The sequence below is a fragment of the Ailuropoda melanoleuca genome, chromosome 2 (genome assembly GCF_002007445.2).
Source record: "Ailuropoda melanoleuca isolate Jingjing chromosome 2, ASM200744v2, whole genome shotgun sequence".
Classification (NCBI taxonomy): Eukaryota; Metazoa; Chordata; class Mammalia; order Carnivora; family Ursidae; genus Ailuropoda; species Ailuropoda melanoleuca.
The window spans coordinates 146,276,480-146,299,063 of NC_048219.1; the positions used below are offsets into that span (position 1 = coordinate 146,276,480).

Genomic DNA, 22,584 nt, shown 5'->3' on the forward strand with positions numbered 1-22,584 from the left:
CCAAGTATATCTTTAGCTTGTACAGCTTCAGTCATTTCTATAGGTTCTCCTGGTCCGGCACAGTTTACAGCAGATACCCGGAAGTAGTAGTTGACTCCAGGTGTCAGGTTGGATACCACATATTCTGTAGTTCTGACCTCTCCCTTGGTAGAGACAACCGTCCATTCCTCTTCCTCTCCTTGCCTCATGGCGACAACATATCCAGTAACAGCACTGCCTCCGTCATAGACGGGTTTACTCCAGCCAAGAGTGATGGAGGATTTGGTTGAATCTGCGATTCTTATCTTAGCTGGTGGGCCTGGAGGGTCTGGAATGACCATTATAGAATACAGTGATTACACGATCATGTATAATTTAGGGACATGAAAGAGACAGGTGAAAATGCTGCATTTATGAGCACTTACCAATGGGATCAGCAGCTTTGTAGAAGTCAGATGGTTCAGAGAATGGACCCTGACCAGCAGCATTTACAGCGCAGACTCGGTATTGGTAGTCACTGTTTTCTGTTAATCCAGTCACTTTCTCTCTGGTGTCACGGATAGTCTTCTTTGAGACCTTAAACCATCCTAGACTCTTCTTGTCTCTTTTCTCAAGGAAATAGCCGCTTACTTCACTACCACCATCGACAACTGGCCTGCTCCAGACAACAGTCATTGAATTCTTGGTAATCTTGGTCACCTCCGGTACGCCTGGAGGCCCAGGGGTAACTATTTGGAAAGGAAAAGGAAAAGGAAAATGAGTTTGAAGGATCGACATCATTGATAAATTCTACCTTTCAATCTTCAAATCTTATGCAAGAATATTAGTTTCACTGACTACCCTTTCCCTGTGACAAAGATGACAGTGAGGGGCGATGTGAGACAAAAGAAACATTCTAAGAAAATCATTCTAAGAAAACATACAAGCTAGCACAGTAGTTCATTTGAAAGACTTCAAGCATTTGATTTCAGTTTCCTAATGAACCCATGTCTCACCAAAGGCATTCTTTGCTACCACTGGATCGGATTCCAGCGGATCACCAATTCCGTATTTGTTCACGGCTCGAACCCGGAAGATGTATTCATTTCCTTTGATAATTTTGGTGGTGGTTATGATGCATTCTTCCAAATTTTCAGACACAATAGACCATACTACACGGCTTGTCTCACGTTTTTCCACGATGTAGTGAGTAATTTTTGCACCACCATCATCCGCGGGAGGGCGCCAGAGAAGGGTTATTTTTTCAGCAGTGACCGTCTTAAATTCAATGGGACCACCAGGAGGTCCTGGTTTGTCTGTGAACGAAAGAAGAAAACAATATGTCAGTACTTTTTTAAAATTGCTAAGTTTTAGGCAAAGAAAATATGACGTTGGCCTATGCTCAGCACCTACCCAGGATCTGTACTCTGATGGTGGCTGAGGCTGAACCCATGGCGTTCCTTAGTTTTAGTTCATAGCTTCCACTATTAAGGCGACTTGCATCTTTGATGAGTATAGACGCAAGGTCGGTGGTATTTTCAACACATACCAGTGCGTTGGTTTGTAACTCTTTATCATCTTTATACCACTCAATCGTAGGCTCGGGTTTGCCAGAAATGCCAGCTCTGAGCTTCACAGATGTACCTGCTCTGTATTTGACGACTTCTGTATATTCTAGAGGCAAATCAATTACGGGTCCACCTGTAGGAAAAACAGATGAGAAATATTTAAAAGATCACAAGGATGGAAAAAAATAATTGCAACTTCAAAGTAAGGTCATTGGCTTTTATTAAGTAATTATATGTATGTAGTAGTTCTAATTTGATTTACCTATTATTTTAAACATTAAATTTTAGAAGCTGCGCTTCTATCCAGATGGGGAAGAGAGGTTGTGAGGAAGGTCTGTCCTCTAGTGATGCTGCACTAATCACACAGGACTTCATGGCCTTTGAAATGTATTTTAAAGTCTATCAGGTGTTTAATTCCAGGGACAAAATGGGATACGGTAGTGAGAACATCCCTGAATAAGCTGCGGTTTACATCTTCTCTCATTCTAGGTTTCTCCTTTCTTTTCCTCTGACTCCCCCCTATTCTTGCTATTTTCCCTTCCCAGTTCACTGACCTCCAACTGTGGGTCACTCACGTCTGACTCTTAAAGTCTGATTCTCTATATATTTCACTGGACAGATTTTCTGCCAGGCTGCTTAGAACTTTTGAGAAACAGAACTAAATTTGACTTGCTTCACAGTCTCACAATAGTGTCCAAAAAGCCTGATTCATAAAGAGCAACCCTGGGATTCTGAGCATGAGGACAGGAGTGGATACTCTTCCCAGATACCAGAGAGACTCCTTGAACAAGGGGGACTGTTAGAGAAAGTGTCACAGAGTACCTAACCCTCATGAAATTTTAATTTTGAAGCCATTGTTGAGTTGAATGTGTTCCTGATTTTCCAGAATGGCCAAATATGTGTATTTTGGAATGACAGCAATGTAGAGAGAGTTCTGAAGGCTCTTTGAATTCCCACTCTACACTAATGAGCTGCTCCATGTGAGGGAGGTTACATAAGCACTCTAAACCTCAGTTTCTGTTCTGTAAAATGGACTCATGTTAGGGTTGTTAGAATTAAGGGAGAGAATTCATGGAAAATACCCAGTAAATGTTATCTGCTGCTGATACAATCATCATTAATGCCTCTCTTTAGTCTTTTACTTATTTAAGAGGAATAGTCTCTGGGCATTCAACCATGGTTTTAACTATTGACTCTGATAGTTTAAAATAGAAAAGGGAAAGCACCAACTCATACAATCAAAGAATTCCGAAGGGTTGAATTTGGAAGGGACTTGAGATATCCTGTAGTCCAAACCTCACATTTTACAGTTAGGAGATTAAGGAAGATTAAGGAGAGATTAAGGAATTCTCCTGAGACTCCCAGTTAGTTCACATACTTTCTTCTAAATATCTAATTAAGGTGCATAGCAAAAGATATTCCATAGATTAGGACCAGAAAAAGTATGGAAAAATACTGGGTTAAGTTGCTATTGGGATTCAAAGTTCTAAAAATGCTTACCATAAGAATCAATGCACGTAATGGGGCCTACAACCTCAGAGGGATTGCTGACTGAACCAACAGCATTCCTAGCAAAGACACGGAATTCATACTGGGAATTCTGAGTCAAGCCAGAGACGATGAATTGAGTCTCGATAACATTGGTGAAGCTGGCCTTGGTCCATCTGCCATCCGGAAGGTCTCGTCTCTCAACAATGTAGCCTGTAATCTTGCTTCCTCCATCGAAAGCTGGTTGTTGCCATGAAAGGCTGACAGAGTTCTTTGAAATATCAGTGATACGGACATTTCTTGGAGGCTCTGTGGTAATAAAAGAATGCAGATCAGTGGAACTTGTGTCAACATTATTTTGGTTTGCAGAAATAAGATTTGCATTTTTAAGTAGCCAGCATTCTCTTCCTCATGAAAAATACATACCACAGGCATCAATGGCTAGGACTGGTTCAGAAGGATGGCTGGGTTTTCCAATACCAGCAGCATTTTCTGCGTATACCCTGAATTCATAAATAAGTCCAGCACTGATTGTTGTAACTTTGAAGTGAGTTGTACGGATGACCAATTTGTTGGCTTTTTGCCATAAAATACTGTTTCTGTCTTTCATTTCCAGGTGATAGCCTATAACTGGACTGCCTCCATTGGACACTGGTTCATGCCAGCCCACGGTGATGCTTTCTCGAGTAACATTAGTGACCCATGGTGTAGATGGTGGTCCAGGTGTTGCTACAAAAGAGAGAAATCTTAGGTTAACACAGACACTTAAAACATTTATGTAAATGAAAACCTGGGATCTTAAAACTTTTGCAACTTACTGTATGGTAGTTTGACAACCACACATGCTGAATCTATGTGATCACTGATGCCAAAGCGGTTTTCTGCCTTGATTCGGAATTGGTATTCTTCTCCTGTGGTCAGTTTCATGATTTTAATCGTGGTTCTTGCAACTGTTGTAGATACTTCAGTCCACACTGCAGTACTCGTCTCTCTCTTGAGTACAATGTAGTTAGTAACTTGACTTCCGCCATCATACTTTGGCGGCTCCCATTTGAGAGTCACACTTTCTTCTGTTATATCGCTAATAACAACAGGGCCAGTTGGGGGACCAGGCCTGTCCAGTACAATAATGTTAATGAAAGCTTTGGTTGTTCCACTGGAGTTGGCAGCAGTGATCTCGTATCTTCCAGCATCAGTGGTAACGCTTTCTTTGAGATTGATGGTCAGGTTCTCAGCAGTAACTTCAGTATTAAATCTCATGGTTGCCTTCAGGGGGACACCGTCTCTTGATAAGGTCACTTTGGGCAATGGTTTTCCAGAAATTGGAATGTCAACTTTAAGGTTTGAACCAGCTCTCACATACACAGTATGACTTGGGAAATTCTTCATATCAATTTCAGGTGGTTCTGAGAAATAAGAGTATGGCAGATGAAGGTGAAAAAGAGTCTCTAAAAATTATATCAATAGAATCCATCTCAAATTTTGCTTCTACATAAAATTAGACATACCTAGTTGTTCTTTAATAAGAACAGGAAGCAGGAGCTCTCTTGGGTCGCTCAGACCAGCTTGATTTTCAGCAAACACCCGGAAAAAGTATTCAGAATTCTCCCTCAGACCAGAAACAATGTGGTGGGTTGACTTTACCACTGCACATCTAACCCAATTTTTCTGCCCCTTTTCTAATGCTTCAATGACATAGTGTACAATTCTGCTTCCACCATCGTGTTCTGGCTTCAACCAGGTCAGGGAAACACTATCTCTGGATACACCTGTTACTCCAAGTTTTTCGGGTGGGCTTGGTTTTTCTGAGAAAGTAAAACATCAGAAGAAAGGGATTATTACAACATTTCCCCCCCATGTGTTCTTTCTGCATTGTCAAAGAAAACTTTTTTAGGAAGGCCACATACTTCCTTTGAGTCTCTCTTACTTTTTATATAACTAATTTGGCTTCTAAGCCAAGCGAATTTCCCCAAGCTTTGGCAGTACATGTCATAGTATGTCGTAGCATCCAAATTCAAATTAAGTGTCAAGTGACTACATTAAATGGTAAAATTTATCTCAAATTTATCATGGGTGTAAAAGTGAGGAATAAGATGAACAATCTTAAAAGAAACTTCTGCACACACATGCTATATATATATGCAGTCAAATTCAGTTATATTTAAATTCAACATACATAATCTAATTCCAGCTATGTAAATTTCCACATTTTTTTAAATCAACAAAGAACTTTCTCTGTAGAGATTTCATGTTGTGCTAGTGTATGAATTATTTGAGGTGTGAACAAAAAGCCTTTAAAATTGAGACGAATTAGAATGATTCATGGTATTCTAGGAAAATTAATATGGATATATAGATGTTCTTTGTTCTTAAAACATACCTGTTATTTTTACTCCTTCCTTTGTTTCAGCTGGTACACCAACACCAAACTCATTCTCTCCAGAAACTCGGAAGTAGTAAATTGCCCCTTCTTGTAAGTTGGTGATTTTGTAGGAGAGGCGGTTACAGTTGTTGGTCACAGAGACCCATGCTTTCTTACTGGCCTCACGTTTTTCTATGTGGTAATTCTTCACTGGTGCTCCACCATCATTTTCAGGAACATCCCAGGATAACACTGCAGACTCTTTGGTTATATCATGTACAGTAATATTGGTTGGAGGACCAGGAGAATCTAAAACTTTGACAACTAAGGTCAGTGAAGCAGCATTCACAGTATTCTGAATTGTTACTGTGTATTTTCCAGAATCATTTCTGTTGGCATTTTCAATAGTAAGTGACGTACGAGAGTCTGTGGAATCAATATAAGCTCTAGTGCGGAGGTCACTGTCTGGCTTACTCCACAAGACACTAGGTGCTGGTCTTCCCCGGAAAGGTACGGTCATGGTAAATGAGGCACCGGCCTTGACAATCAAGGTCTTCTTCATTTCACTGTCAAGATCAAATACAGGTTCTTCTTCTCTTTCTTTTGCTACTTGGGGATCAGAGCTATCACTGGGATCACTAGCACCGACCTTATTGATAGACCTTACTCTGAACACATACTCGGCTCCTGTTGTTAGTCCGCCTATGGTATATTCTGTGCCTCTTAAGTTCTGAATGGCAGTCTCCCACTCAGTTTCATCAGATTTCTTATATTCTACAGTGTATCCAGTTACTGGGGCCCCACCATCAAACAAGGGCTTAACCCAGCTAATAGTTATATTTGTCTTGCCTGAGTCCACAATTTTGGGTTTGGATGGAGGAGATGGCAAGAATACTGGATCTTCTGCCCGAATTAAGGGAGAAGTTTCACTTGGAAGGCTCAGGCCAGCAGCATTTTCTGCATAAACTCGGTACTCATATTCACATCCTTCCCGAAGTCCAGTTGATTTCACTCTCAGGTCATAAACTGGTTTTTTGTTTACACGCACCCATCGTAGGCTGTTTTTCTCTCGCCTTTCAATTATATATCCAGAGATTTCACTGCCTCCATCACTCTCTGGTCTTGACCAGCAAAGGGTCATGGACTCTTTGGTCACAGATGTAATTTCCAGAGATGTGGGTGGACTTGGAACTGTAAATGGGTCTAGTGCTTTTACTGCCACGCTCTCTAGGGGCTCACCAACACCATATTTATTAACGCCTGTTACTCTAAAGATGTATTCGTTGCCTTTGAGTAACTTGGTTACTTTACAGGATGTTGTCCTTAATTCTCCTTCACATATTGTCCATGCGAGGTGGCTTGTTTCACGTTTTTCTACAATGTAATAGTCGATATCTGCACCACCATTTTCTTGGGGCGGTCCCCAGGAAAGTGAGCATTTCTCAGCTGTGAGGCCACTTATTTCAAGTGGTCCTGCTGGTGGGCCAGGCTTATCAAGTACCTTGCAGTTAACTGCCATAGACCGAGTTCCTGCAACATTCTTCAGTGTTAGTACATACTGACCAGTGTCTCGTCGGATGCAGTCTTTCACTGTTAACGAAGTATTGTAGTCTGTCGAGACAATTTCTGTTCTTGCTCTTTCTTCAATTTCTACCCCATCCTTGGCCCAGGAAATTACCGGCAGAGGTCGCCCTGCGATGTCTGCATTTATCTTAAGGACCTCTCCAGCTTTGACAACAATAACATCTCGGAACTTGACATCCATCATAATTCTTGGAGCCTCAACATCGTCTTTAACTGTAATAGGCCCAGTGGATTCAGATGGTTCACTAACTGAGTCAGCTGCATTCTTTGCAAAAACCCGGAATTCATAACGCTGATCTTCAGTAAGTTCGGTTACTTCAAAGTATGTTTCTTGTACGTTAGTAAAATTGCACTTCAGCCATCGGCCATCTGGTAGTTCTCTACGTTCGATAATGTATCCTGTGATCTTAGCTCCACCATCGTAATGTGGTTTAGACCATTTAAGCGACACTGATTTTCTTGTGATATTTGTGACTTCAGGTTGTCCAGGAGGGTCACAGGGATCTCTTGCAGGGACTGGTTCACAAGATTTACTGCATTTACCAATTCCAGCAATGTTCTCAGCATATACACGATATTCATACATCAGTCCTTCATCAAGGCCAGAGACTTTCATTTGTGTATCAGCGATGAGGATTTTATTTGCTTTTGACCAAAGAATGCTGCTTCTCTCTTTATATTCAAGGTGATAGCCAATTACTCGACTTCCTCCATCATTAACTGGCACTTGCCAGCTTACAATCATGGTAGATTTTGTGGCATGCACAACTTTAGGAGTGCCGGGAGGACCTGGAGGGCTGAATGGATACTCTGCAACAACAGGTTTAGATTCACTGTAGGAGCTCTTGCCATAGCGGTTTTCTGCACAAACACGGAACTGATACTCACTTCCTGTTGTCAGACGAACTATTTTAATGGATGTTCTTGCAACTGCCTGTGAAACTACGTGCCATGTGGTAGAAGTGGTTTCTCTCTTTTCGACGATGTAATTGCTAATTTGGCAGCCACCGTCATATTCTGGAGGACTCCAGGAAATTGTTACATTGTCACAGCTAACTTCATCAATATGAACAGGTCCTGGAGGCCCTGGTTTGTCGAGGACAATTACAGTTATAGGAACTGTTATGGATCCAGCACTGTTTGAAACACACAATTCATAAGTTCCAACATCTTCCCTGGAAGCTTCCTTAATAGATAGTGATGTTACAGTCTTTGAAGAAGAAACATTGACCCTTGTGGTTTCTTTAAGAATCTGACCATCCTTTTTCCAGCTTACAGTAGCTTGAGGTCTTCCTTTAAATGGAATATCAATCTTAAGTTGGTCCCTAGCCTTTACATTGAAAGTATTGAAAGGAAGCTCGATGGAGGGCTTTATTTCAATATCTCTTGCAATTACTGGCACTCCAAGTTGTCTTGGATCACTTCTTCCCTTTTCATTGACTGCAGCTACCCTGAAGGTATACTCTTCTCCCGCAGTTAGGCCAGATATAGTCGCTTCTAGAGTCTTAACTTGTGTGCAAGTGCTCCATTTTTCACTCCCTTTAGTCTGCATTTCAACTACATAACCAGTAATTTTGCTGCCACCATCACTTTCTGGCTTCTCCCACTTAATTGTAGCTGTGTTACGAGTCACATCAACAAGAGTCACTCTTCCGGGTGGGAGGGGTGGTTCAGAAACTTTAACGGGTTCAGTCGTTTCAGCTGGCAAACCAATCCCGTATTCATTGGAAGCCAAGACTCGGAAGTAGTAAGAACATCCCTCTTGTAGATTTTCAATTTTAAAAGTATTCTTCGTGCAATTGTTTGTAACAGTAGCATATGCTTTTCTTGTAGTTTCTCGTTTTTCAACAATGTAGTTTGTAATCTTAGCTCCACCATCAATAAGTGGTGGCTCCCAAGACAATGTCACCGAGTCTTTCTTTATTTCTCTTACATTTAAATTCACAGGGGCACTTGGCGAGTCAAGAACTCTGACGTTAACAAAAGCTGTTTTGGAGCCGCTGTTATTCTCTAGTGTCAGATTATACCGACCGCTATCAAATCTGGTAACGTTATCAATTACCAACATTGTGTAGGAGCTGGTTACCTCGATCTGGGCCCTCTCTGTGAGAGTGCCTTCAGCCTTTTCCCATTTAACTTCAGGTTCTGGTCGACCTTTGATTGTGACAAATAAGCGTAAAGTAGCACTTGCCCGCAGAACGACCACCTTTCTGAGATCAGCATCAAGTTCTATTTCTGGTGGCTCTAGCCTCTCTTTAGCAACAACTGAGCCAGGTATAGTTGCAGGTTCACCTACACCTTCAGAATTGATGGCACAAATACGGAAGTTATACTCAGTATTTTCTTTTAGTTTGGTCACTGTGAACTGCTTTCCTTGTAATCCTGTCGGTGGAGTGCAGGTTGTCCATTCATCAGCAGCGGCTTCTTTGACCTCCACCATATAGCCCTTAACAGGTGCACCACCGTCATAAATTGGCTTACTCCATGCCAGGGAGACAGAAGATCTGGAAGTGTCTGTCACTTTTGGATTACTTGGTGGACCTGGTGGATACAAGGCATCACATGCACGATAGAAAACAGATGGCTCGCTAGGTTCACCCACACCAGCTGCATTTTCGGCAGCGACTCTGAACTCATAGGAATGACCTTCGGTAAGGCCAGTTACTCTGAATCGGAGATCTGTTAGAGTTTTCTTGTTGCACTTGGTCCATCTAATGCCTTCCTTATCTCGTTTTTCAAGAATGTAGCCCTCAATTTCGGCACCTCCATCATCCACCGGGCGTGCCCATGTTACTACCATAGAATCTTTGGCGATTGCTGAGGCTTCAGGGGATGAAGGAGGACCTGGTGGCTTATACGGATTACAGGCTATAACAGGCTCAGATTCCAAGGGCTCTCCAATTCCATATTTATTCACAGCCATGACACGGAAAATGTACTCATTACCAGGAAGAAGTTTAGTGACTTTGTAGTTAAGGGCCTGTACCTCAGTTGAAACCTGGGTCCAGGAGAGTCTACTTGTTTCTCTCTTTTCAATGATGTAATGTGAAATATTAGCACCACCGTCCTGTAAAGGTGGGTTCCATGCCAGGTAACATTTCTCAGCAGTAACACCAGAAACTTTTAGAGGTCCTTCAGGGGGCCCTGGCCTGTCAAGTACCTTTACAGTGATTGGTATGGACTTTGTACCACCAACGTTGCTGAGTTTCAGAATATACTGTCCTCCATCAGTACGTATACAGTCTTTGACAACAAGAGTGGTTTTCTGAATAGTAGATTTAATTTCCATCCTAGCAGTTGTCTCTTCAAGCTCTTTTCCATCTTTTGACCAAACAATATCAGGTATAGGCTTGCCGCGGATATCAGCTTCAAGCACGAAAGTCTCTCCTGCACGAACAACGATTACGTCTTTATATTTTGGATCCAGGGAGGCATTTGGTGCATCAATTTCATCTCTGGCAGTAATGGCACCAGTGCTTTCAGATGGTTCACTGAAGTTGCCAGCTGCATTTCTTGCAATTACTCTAAATTCATATCTTTGGTCTTCCACAAGTCCACTCACTGTAAATTCAGTTTCTAATACATTGGTAAAGCTGGCTTTCATCCAGCGTCCATCAGGTAGATCTTTCTTTTCTACAATATAACCTGTTATCTTGCTACCACCATCGTAGGCAGGTTTCTTCCATTTCAGTGTAACATTGTTTCTTGTGATGACAATGGCTTCAGGGCGACCAGGTGGGTCACATGGATCACGAGCAACAAAGCATTCTGACACTTTGCTAGGCTTGCCAATGCCAACAATATTTTCAGCAGAAACTTTGAACTCATACTCAAGGCCTTCATCAAGCCCAGTTGTTTTGAATTTGGTGTCTTGAATGGGAGTCTTATTCAATTTGACCCATAAAATGCTGTTCTTTTCTTTCTGTTCAAGATGGTAGCCAATAACTTTGCTTCCTCCATCATGAACTGGCTCATGCCACTGCACAATCATCTGATCTTTTGAAATGGATGTCACAAAAGGAGTTCCAGGTGGTCCAGGTTCTTTAAATGGATATTGTACAATAACTGGTTTGGAATCCAGAGGGGCACTCTTTCCATACCTGTTTTCTGCAAAAATTCTAAACTGGTACTCAGTGCCTGTTTTCAGTTTGGTTACTTTAATTGTTGTTCTCGCAACTGTTGCTGAGACCATGTGCCAAGTGGTGGTAGTTGTATCTCGCTTCTCTACAATGTAGTTGCTTATCTGGCAGCCGCCAGTATAGGCAGGAGGTTCCCAAGAGATGACCACAAAGTCTGCACTAACTTCGTCCAACCGAACTGGTCCAATTGGAGGTCCAGGCTTTTCCAAAACAATGATGCTGAGATTTTCTGTTGCCGTACCCGCACTATTTGTTGCTGTTATAGTGTATTTTCCAAAGTCATCTTTGTTACTTTCTTTAATGTGCAGAATCGTTGAGGTAGCTGTTTCCTCAACATTTACTCTTGTTGTCTGTTTAAGAGGCTCACCATCTTTGACCCATGAAATGTTAGGTCTTGGTCGGCCGATAACTGGAATTTCAATTTTAAGATCTTCTCCAGCTTGGACAGTATATGTGTTAAATGGTAACTTAAAACTAGGCTGTATGGTCAAGTCCTTGGCTATTACAGGAACACCAAGCACTCTTGGATCACTTTTTCCTTTCTCGTTGTAAGCCTTGACGCGGAACTGATATTCTTGTCCAGAACTCAAACCAGTAACCACTGCATTGCAGACTTTGGATTCGGCCACAACACTCCATTTTTCTGTTCCTTTGGGCTGCATTTCAACAACATAACCCAAGACTCTGCTGCCACCGTCATGTTCAGGTTTCTCCCACATCAGCGATGCACTGGTCTGGGACACATCAGTGAGTGTCACTTTTCCTGGTGGGGAAGGAGGTTCAGCAGCTTTCACAGCATCAACGGTTTCCACTGGAACACCAACTCCAAATTCATTTTCAGCCATAACTCTAAAGTAATAAATGGCTCCTTCTGTAAGATTCTCAACTTTAAAGCTGGTTTTGCTGCATTTGCTACTCACGTTAGCGTATGCTTTTCTGGTTGACTCACGTTTGTCGATAACATAGTTCTTCACCTTTGAACCCCCATCAATGATGGGTGGTTCCCATACCAGCAGGACAGAATCTTTTTTCACTTCTTTGACTGCCAAATTTTGTGGCGGTCCTGGGGTGTCAAGAACTTTCACAGTTACGAAAGCAGATTTAGATCCACTGCTGTTTTCCAGCTTGAGAGTGTATTTTCCAGCATCATTTCTATCACAGTTATCTATTGATAGTTGGGTATAGTTTACCCCCTTTTCAATTTGGACCTTATCTGTGAATTCACCTTCCTCTCGAGACCAGGTGATCTCAGGTGTTGGGCGACCTTTGAATGGAATGTGAATTCTGGCAGATCCACCAGCTCTTACAACTATTCCTTTCCTTAATTCAGAGTCAAGATCAAGTTCAGGTGCTTCAAGTTTATCTTCTGGTTTCACAGTACCAGGAACTGATGTAGCCTCACCTAAGCCAGCTTTATTGAGGGCAGAGACTCGTATTTTATACTCTTGGTGCTCAGTGAGTTTTGAAATTTCAAATCGAGTGGCTCTCAGGCCAGTCTGTGGAGTAACTATTTGCCATTCTTCTTCATCTGCTTTACATATTTCTACTACATATCCAAGGATCTCACTGCCACCATCATAGATGGGCTTTCCCCAGGCAAGTGTGATTGAATTTTTAGTGGTGTCTACAATGTGTGCATTGGTGGGTGGTCCAGGTTTGAATACAGGATCACAAGCTTTATAATAAACTGTAGCTGGACTTGGTTCTCCAACCCCAGCAGCATTTTCTGCAGAGACTCTGAATTCATACTCATGATCTTCTGTTAATCCTGTTACTCTTAGACGCAAATCTGTAATGCGGCGTTTATTACATTTTATCCACCTAATGCCACTTCTATCTCTTTTCTCCACAATGTAACCAATAATCTCACTTCCACCATCACTATCTGGACGGTTCCAACAGACAGTCATAGAGTCCTTGGCAATGTTGGTGACTTCCAGGCTTTTTGGTGGTCCAGGAAGCACAAATGGATTTTTCATTAGTACTGGTGCAGATTCCAAAGGCTCTCCAACTCCATATTTGTTGACAGCCATTATGCGGAAAATATATTCATTCCCTTCTAAGAGTTTAGTAACTTTCAGAGAATCGGTCACAACTTCTGAAGCAACAACAGTCCAGGCAAGTCGACTTGTTTCTCTCTTTTCAACGACATAGTGAGAAATATCACTGCCACCATCTTGAAGTGGTGGAGACCATGTTAAAGTGCATTTTTCAGAAGTGACTCCGGTAACCTGGACTGGACCTTCTGGAGGACCTGGTCTATCCAATACTTTTACATTTACTGGGAATGACTTAGAACCTGCAACATTGGAAGCTCTTAAAATATACTGTCCACCATCAATTCTAATGGCATCTTTTACAATAAGTAAAGCCTTGAAATCTGTGTTCTTTATTTCACATCTGGCAGATTCTTCAATTTCCTTATCTCCTCGTAACCACTCAATGGTCGGAAGGGGCTTTCCGTGGACATCAGCCTCAAGCCTGAACGTTTCTCCAGCATTTACCACAATTGTGTCTCTGAATTTTGGATCCATTGAAATTCTTGGAAGTTCAACCTCATCCCTGGCAGTTATTGGTCCAGTACTGTCAGAGGGTTTACTTATTGTACCAGCCGCATTCTTTGCAATGACTCTGAACTCATATCTTTGATCTTCAGTAAGACCAGACACAGTGAATTGAGTTTCAATGACATTTGTGAAGCTGGCCTTCATCCAGCGACCCTCAGGCAAATCACGTTTCTCTACAATGTAACCTGTAATCATACTTCCACCATCATAAGCAGGTTTGGTCCACTGTAAAGTGATTTCATTTCTTTTAACCATTATTGCTTCTGGGGTTCCTGGTGGGTCACAGGGATCTCTAGCTACGTAGCATTCGGAATTCTTGCTTGCTTTACCTACACCAACAATATTTTCAGCATAAACTCTGAATTCATATTCAATGCCCTCTTCAAGATTGACTGCTTTAAACTGAGTGTCATGAATAATAGTTTTGTTGACTTTTGTCCACAATATACTATTTCTTTCCTTTCTCTCAAGGTGGTAACCTATGACTGGGCTTCCACCGTTATTGATTGGTTCATGCCACTGAACGACCATGGAGTCTTTGGAAATGGCTGTGACAAATGGTGTGCCTGGAGGGCCTGGTTCTTTGTAGGGATATTGAGCTACAATTGGATCAGACTCCAAAGCAAAGCTTTGTCCATATCTGTTTTCAGCAAATATTCTGAATTGGTATTCTGTACCAGTTTTCAGTTTGGTCACTTTGAGCGTGGTTCTGGCAACAGTAGCAGAAACAGTATCCCATACTGTGGTGGTTGTATCTCTTTTCTGAACTATGTAGTTGGTGATCTGGCAGCCCCCTGTATATAATGGGGGATTCCAAGATAAAGTAATACTTTCAGCACTGACTTCATCAAATTTAACAGGTCCTTTTGGAGGATCAGGTTTATCTAGAGTTATAATTTCAATGGATGCTGTTTTCTGACCTACAACATTAGCCACTGTGATTCCATAATGTCCACCATCATCCTTATGAGTTTCTTTAATGCTGAGTACAGTGAGGTCAAGTGAATCAGTAACATTGACTCTTGTGGTCTGCTTCAGTGGAAGACCATCTTTAGTCCAGGTAACAGTTGGCTTAGGACGTCCAGAAATTGGCACTTCTATTTTCAAATCTTGGCCGACCTGTACACTGTAATTGTTGAATGCAGGTCTTACATCTGGCTCAATGACCAGATCTTTGGCAACTATTGGAACTGCAAGGGACCTAGGATCACTTCTTCCCTTTTCATTCACAGCAACAACTCTAAAGAGATACTCTTCTCCCTGAGTTAGGTTAGTAATTACTGCTTCAAGGGACTTGACTCGAGCACACTCTGACCATTTCTCGCTGTGTTTAGCTTGCATTTCCACAATGTACTGAATGATTTTACTGCCACCATCATGTTCAGGCTTTGTCCAACTCAAGGAAACACTGTTTCTGGTAACATCATCCACAGTTATTTTTCCTGGGGGTTGTGGGACTTCTGCAACCTTAATAGGATCAGCAGTGTGGGCGGGAAGGCCAAGACCGTACTCGTTCTCAGCTGTGACTCTAAAGTAATAACTGCAGCCTTCCTGGAGTTGCTCAATCTTCCAAGAATTCTTATGGCAGTTTGTTACCACTGCAGCATATGATTTTCTTGTGGCTTCACGTTTCTCAACAATGTAATTTTTTATTTTGGATCCCCCATCCAACAGAGGAGGTTCCCACGTAATTGATACTGAGTCTTTTGTGATTTCTGTGACTTTCAGGTTAACAGGCGGACTTGGTGTGTCCAGGACTCTCACGGTAACAAAGGCAGACTTCGTTCCACTGCTGTTTTCTAATGTGAGCGTATATTTTCCACTATCGTAGCGGTTGACATTGTCAAGAACAAGAGAGGTGAAACTGCTAGTGACATCAATTATAGCTGCCTCTCGGATTTCACCATCCATCTTCCCCCATTTAACTTCTGGTGTAGGACGACCTTTAATAGGGACAAAGAGCCTTAAGGAGCCACCTGCCCTTATATTTATAATTTTTCTTAGTTCTAGGTCAAGTTCAATGTCTGGTGCTTCTAATTTTTCTTCAACTATAACAGGTCCAGGGACATCAGCATGTTCTCCAACTCCAGCTTTATTAACAGCACAGATACGGAAATTGTATTCATGCTTTTCCAACAGCTTTTCTACTTCTATGTTTGTTTTATTGATTCCAGTTGGTGGAGTGCACATGGTCCATTCACCAACACTCACGTCACATTTTTCAACAATGTAGCCTTGGATTTCACAGCCACCATCATATATTGGTTTGCTCCAAGAAAGGAAGACAGAAGATCTGGTAATATCTATGACTTTGGGATTGTTTGGAGGTCCTGGTTTATAAATAGGATCACAAGCCTTTTGGTAACCAGAAGGCAGGCTTGGTTCACTAAGTCCAGCAGCATTCTCGGCTGAGACTCTGAATTCATAATTGTGATTTTCTAGGAGTCCAGTTACTCTCAAGCGCAATTCCCCAATCAGGCGTTTGTGGCATCTTGTCCATCTAATGCCCTCCTTATCGCGTTTTTCAAGAACATATCCAAGAATTTCACTGCCACCATCAGATTCTGGTCTTTCCCATACAACAATCATTGAGTCCTTGGTCACTGTTGTGATTTCTGGGGCCTTTGGTGCATCTGGCACTACAAATGGATTCTTGGCAATCACTGGCTCAGATTCAAGTGGTTCACCAACACCATATTTGTTTACAGCCATTATACGGAAAATATATTCATTGCCTTCGAGAAGCTTAGTAACCTTGCAGCTGAGAGTTTGCACATTGGCATCAACCAGAGTCCAAACTAAGCGGCTGGTTTCTCTCCTCTCCACAATATAATTTATGATGTCACTCCCACCATCCTGTAGTGGGGGTTTCCAAGCTACTGTGCATTTTTCTGCTGTCACTCCTGATACTAGAACAGGTCCCTCAGGTGGTCCTGGTCTATCAAGAACTTTGACATTTATAGTAACTGATCTCTCCCCTGCAACATTTTTGGCCTTCAGTATGTAATTTCCACTGTCAATGCGTACTGCTTCCTTTACACTGAGACTCGTGGCAAAGTCAGTGCTCTTTATTTCTAATCGGGCTGTATTTGAAAGCTCCTGATCACCTTTTACCCACTGAATGGTCGGTATTGGTTTGCCATGAACATCTGCATCAATCTTGAATGACTCACCAGCATGAACTACAATTGTGTCTTTGTATTTTGGATCCATACTTATTCGTGGTGGCTCTACCTCGTCTCTTGCTGTTATTGCTCCTGTGCTTTCTGAAGGCTCACTAAACACTCCTGCAGCATTTCGAGCTATTACCCGGAACTCATATCTATGATCTTCAACTAGGCCAGTTACTTCAAACTGAGTGTCGATGACATTTGTAAAACTGGCTTTCATCCAGCGCCCCTCAGGCAATTCTTTCTTCTCTACAATATAGCCGGTGATCTTGCTTCCACCATCATAAGTAGGTTTCTTCCACTGGAGAGTCACGGAATTTCGTGTGACAATAATTGCTTCTGGCCGCCCTGGTGGATCACATGGGTCACGAGCCATATAGCATTCTGACACCTTACTTGGCTTGCCGATGCCCACGATGTTCTCTGCAGTGACTCTAAATTCATATTCAATGCCTTCATCGAGGCCAGTCGTTTTAAACTTGGTTTGAGGAATGGGTGTTTTATTCAACTTCACCCAGAGGATACTGTTTCTTTCCTTGCGTTCCAGATGATAGCCAATGACTTTGCTACCCCCATCACTAACTGGCTCATTCCAGTGTACCTCCATGCTGTCCTTGGAGGAGAGCATTACAAATGGTGTGCCAGGAGGACCAGGAACTTTGAATGGATACTGGGCTATGACAGGCTCCGAATTGAGGTAGGTGCTCTTTCCATATCTGTTTTCAGCTGCAATCCTAAACTGATACTCACATCCAGTCTTTAATCTGCAAGCCTTTATTGTTGTCCTTGCAACAGTCGCTGACACAATATGCCAGGTGGTTGTGGAAGTGTCCCGTTTTTCTACAATGTAATTATTGATAGAACTCCCACCATCATACTTAGGTGGGCCCCAGGAAAGAGTAATACTATCAGCTGTCACTTCCTCCATTTTAACTGGTCCAGTTGGAGGCCCTGGTTTGTCAAGAACAATAATGTTAAGGGTTTCAGTAGCTTCACCAGCCGAGTTAGTTAGTTTAACTGTGTAATGTCCAACATCTTCTCGGCAGGCTTCCTTTATTGTCAATAGTGTACTATTTTCTGTGCTCTCCGCATTTACTCTAGTTGTCTGCTTCAGGGGTACGTCATCTTTATGCCAGGTTACAGCAGGTGTAGGGCGTCCAATGAATGGAACATCAACTTTTAGGTCTTCACCTGCCAGTACAGTGAAAGTATTGAACAGGAGTTTGAAGGCTGGTGGAATGACAAGATCTTTGGCAATTACTGGCACACTCAGTTGTCTAGGATCACTGATGCCCTTTTCATTCTGAGCCGAAACACGGAAAGAGTATTCTTCACCCTGAATTAATCCGGTTATAGTGGCTTCAGTGACTTTGACTGTGGCACATGTGGCCCATTTGTCACTACCTTTGCTCTGCATCTCAACAATGTAGCCTAGAATTCGGCTGCCTCCATCATGTTCTGGTTTTTCCCAAGAGAGTGACACACTATTTCTGGTGACATCCACCAAAGTTATTTTTCCTGGAGGAAGGGGTCGTTCTGATGCTTTCACAGACTCCGCAGTTTCAGCGGGCAACCCAATGCCATATTCATTTTCAGCAAGAACCCTGAAGTAGTAACTACAGCCTTCTTGAAGCTGGTCTACCTTCCAGGACGTCTTATGGCAGTTTGTTGCAACAGTTGAATATGCTTTTCTTGTTGATTCCCTCTTTTCAACAATATAGTTCTTTATTTTTGAACCTCCATCAAGGAGAGGAGGCTCCCATGTCAATGTGACAGATGACTTAGTGACCTCCTTTACCTTGAGATCCTGTGGAGGGCCTGGTGTGTCTAGTACTCTAACATTGACAAACGCGGACTTGCTGCCTGAGCTGTTTTCAATAGTTAGTATGTATTTGCCACTGTCGAATCTGTTTACATTTCCAACAATAAGCAAGGTGTAAGAGCTTGTGGATTCAATGCTAGCTTTATCTAAGGATTCTCCGTGTTCCCGGGTCCACTTCACCTCAGGTGCAGGCCTTCCTTTGATTGGAACAAAAAGTCTCAGGGTACAGCAAGCTCTTATAGTAACAACTTTACGCAGGTCAGCATCCAGTTCAATCTCTGGAGGCAGCATCCTCTCTTCAGCCTTTGGAGTTCCAGGAACAAGTGCAGGTTCTCCCATTCCTTCAGAATTCATGGCATAGATGCGGATTTTATATTCCTGATTCTCTATGAGGTTGGTGATGGTGTAAGAGGTTGCCTTGAGTCCAGCTGGTGGAGTGACAATCTGCCATTCATCCTCCTCTGGCAGGGCAATCTCAACAATATACCCAGTGATTTCTGAACCGCCATCGTAGATAGGCTTATTCCAAGCAATTGAAATGGATGATCTGCTCGAATCTAGAACACGTGGGTTACCTGGTGGGCCAGGCTTAAACACAGCATCACAAGCTTTATAAAATGGACTGGTAGAACTTGGTGCACTAATTCCAGCAGCATTTTCAGCCATAATCCTGAACTCATATTCATGTCCTTCTGTCAGTCCAGACACTTTATATCTTAGATCAGTAAGAGTTTTCTTGTTACATTTCACCCAGCGTTGCCCAGCTTTATCGCGCCGTTCTACAATATAATTGATGATTTCACTTCCACCATCAGAGTCAGGATGTCCCCAGCAGACAACCATCGAATCTTTAGTAATAGCTGTAACTTCAGGGTTTTTGGGTGGATCAGGGGGTCCATAAGGATTTACTGCAAGCACGGGCTCTGATTCCAGTGGCTCTCCAACTCCATATTTATTTACAGCCATTACGCGGAATATGTATTCATTGCCTTTCAGAAGTTTAGTGACCTTTAGTTTTGTCACTTGGACTTCTGAGGCTACATTTGTCCATGCCAATCTGCTGGTTTCACGTTTCTGAACTATATAGTAATCAATTTTGGCACCTCCATCATCCAGTGGAGGCAACCATGACAACACACATTTTTCTGATGTCACTTCAGATACAGCTAAAGGTCCTTCAGGTGGGCCTGGTCTATCAAGAACTTTGACATTGAAAATGTGTTTAGCAAACCCACCAGGATTCGTTGCTGTAAGGATATAAGCACCACTGTCCCTTCTTGATGAATCCTTGTTTATCAGGTAAGTAGAGAAATCTGCAATTCTTATTTCTAACTTTGCTGTGCCTTCAAGCTCCTTTCCATCTTTTGTCCATTCCATTGTTGGTGGTGGGCGACCTGAAACATCAGCTTCTAGCTTGAATGCTTCACCTGCTTTTAGTATTACTGTGTCTTTAAATTTAACATCCACCATTATCCTTGGTGCTTCAACGTCATCCCTGCACGTGATAGCATCTGATGGCTCAGATGGTGGACTAATAGCACCAGCAGCATTTTTGGCAATCACACGGAATTCGTAGGCAGCATCTTCTGTTAGGCCGCTGACCGTAAATTCATTCTCCAGAATGTTGCTGAAGTTGGCCTTCAGCCACCGCCCATTGGGAAGGTCTCTCTTTTCAACTATATAACTGGTAATTTTAAAGCCTCCAGTGTATTCAGGCTTAGCCCATTTAAGTGTCACTGTGTGTCTAGTAATATTTAGAGGAATTGGTTTCCCAGGTGGGTCAATGGGATCTAAAGCAAGCATAGGTTCAGATGGCTTGCTCGGCTTGCTTTTCCCTGCCATGTTTTCTGCAATCACTCGGAATTCATAAGCAATACCATCTGTAAGTCCACTTGATTTGAAAATGTTGCCTGGTACTAATGCTTTGCTCACAGTCTGCCAGAGAATACCATTTCGTTCTTTTCTTTCAACGTGGTATCCTAAAATGGGGCTTCCACCATCAGTAAGAGGCTCATGCCAGCTAATTGTCATTGAATCCTTGGTAACTGCAGTCACCTGAGGGGTCCCAGGAGGCCCAGGAACCTTAAATGGATAGTTGGCAACTATAGATGCGGATGTGATGCCTGGTCCCACTCCATATCTATTTTGAGCTTTTACCCGGAATTGATACTCCACTCCGGTAGTAAGGCGAGTGGCTTTATAGGTAGTGCGTATGACAGTGGTTGCTAATTCAACCCATGTAGTACTGTCTGTCTGCCGCATTTCTACTACGTAGTTGCTTATTGGTACACCTCCATCGTTCTCAGGTGGGTCCCAAGAGAAGGTTACAAAATCAGATGAAACTTCATCGAATTTGATTGGTCCAGTAGGTGGCCCTGGGATATCGTGGACTTGAATGGTGATGACATCACCAACCTCTCCTACAATGTTCCTTGCTGTTAATGGATAGGGCCCGCTATCGCTTCTTACACACTCGTTGATATTTAAGATGGTTGAAGTGGCTGTATTTTCAAAATTAACTCTCTGTGTCTGTTTAAGAATCTGGTCTCCTTTTTTCCACGTAACTGTGGGCTTTGGCCGACCAAGCACTGGAATTTCCACTTTGATGTTCTCACCAGCTCTGGCGATGACTAGTTTCTGATAAATGCCACGAAGATCCAGTTCTGGAAGCATGGTTTGCTCCTTGACAATGACGGGTCTGCTTTCTCTAGGGGCACTTCTTCCTGCACTGTTCACTGCCATCACCTGGAAGGTGTATTCTTCCCCTTCGGTTAGATTCTTCACGACACATTCTAACCCCTTCACTGTGGTGACATGGGTCCATTGGTCAGAGCCTTTTCTTTGGGCTTCGATCACATAGCCAGTGATCTTACTGCCACCATCGTGCTTTGGTTTAGGCCATGCCAGGCTGACTGTGCTCCTAGTTATGTCCATAATGTTCAGACTATCTGGTGGGGATGGTGCTTCTGAGGCCTTCACAGGTTCTGTTGTTTCTGCTGGCTCACCAATTCCATATTCGTTTTCTGCCATCACTCTGAAGAAGTATTCACATCCTTCTGACAGGCCAGTAACTTTATATGTGCATTTATGGCACTTCGTGGTGACTGTGGAATAAGATTTCCGTGTTGCTTCTCGTTTCTCCACAATGTAGTTTGTTATACGGGAGCCCCCATCTATCAGAGGGAGGTCCCAGTGCAGGGTGACGCTGTCCTTTGTGATGTCTGTAGGCCTCAGGTTAAGGACAGGTCCTGGGGTATCCAGGACTCTGACATTAACAAAGCCACTTTTCTTCCCAACAGGGTTTTCAATGGTCATGACAAATTTACCAGTGTCATATCTGTTACATTCTGGTATAATCAGAAGAGTAAATGATTCCGTGTTTTCAATGTTAGCTCGGTTTTTAAGGTTGATGTCATCTTTGGTCCATGTCACTTCAGGAGCAGGACGACCTTTAATGGGCACGAATATTCTAATACTGAGTCCCGCTCTAACAACAAGTGTTCTTCGAAGCTCGGCATCTAGTTCAAAATCAGGAGCCATTTCCCGTTCTATAATTTCAACATCTGGAATTATTGCTGGCTCCCCGATACCTGCATCGTTGATGGCTCTGATTCTAAAATTGTATTTTTCTTTAGTCTGAAGATCAGGGACAACAAATTGAGTGATTCGGACACCAGTTCCTGTTGTATCTTTTATCCAGGCCTCATCTCCTACTTTTTGATGCTCTACGATATAGCCAGTGATTTCAAGTCCTCCATCATAATGAGGCTTGCCCCATCCTAAAGAAGCAGACTTTTTGGTAGTATCAGTGACACGTGCATTTGAAGGTGGGCCTGGGGGATCTGAAACAGAAGGAGAGATACAAAAGTGTATGTTAGGAGTTTGGCTTTTGGATAACTTCTCTGAAATATTGGCACTCCCAAATG

The 22,584-nt window shown here is 42.6% G+C and overlaps 1 protein-coding gene across 1 annotated transcript in view; it reads right to left on the reverse strand.

The window, feature by feature from the left end:
- Nucleotides 1-22,584, reverse strand: part of TTN (titin) — a 271,544-nt gene that overhangs the window by 27,230 nt on the left and 221,730 nt on the right. Inside the window, 9 exon segments of the mRNA XM_034654809.1 lie at nucleotides 2-307; nucleotides 405-707; nucleotides 975-1,274; nucleotides 1,372-1,659; nucleotides 3,027-3,323; nucleotides 3,441-3,743; nucleotides 3,833-4,420; nucleotides 4,523-4,819; nucleotides 5,395-22,500. Coding sequence (XP_034510700.1) covers nucleotides 2-307; nucleotides 405-707; nucleotides 975-1,274; nucleotides 1,372-1,659; nucleotides 3,027-3,323; nucleotides 3,441-3,743; nucleotides 3,833-4,420; nucleotides 4,523-4,819; nucleotides 5,395-22,500 — 19,788 coding nt within the window.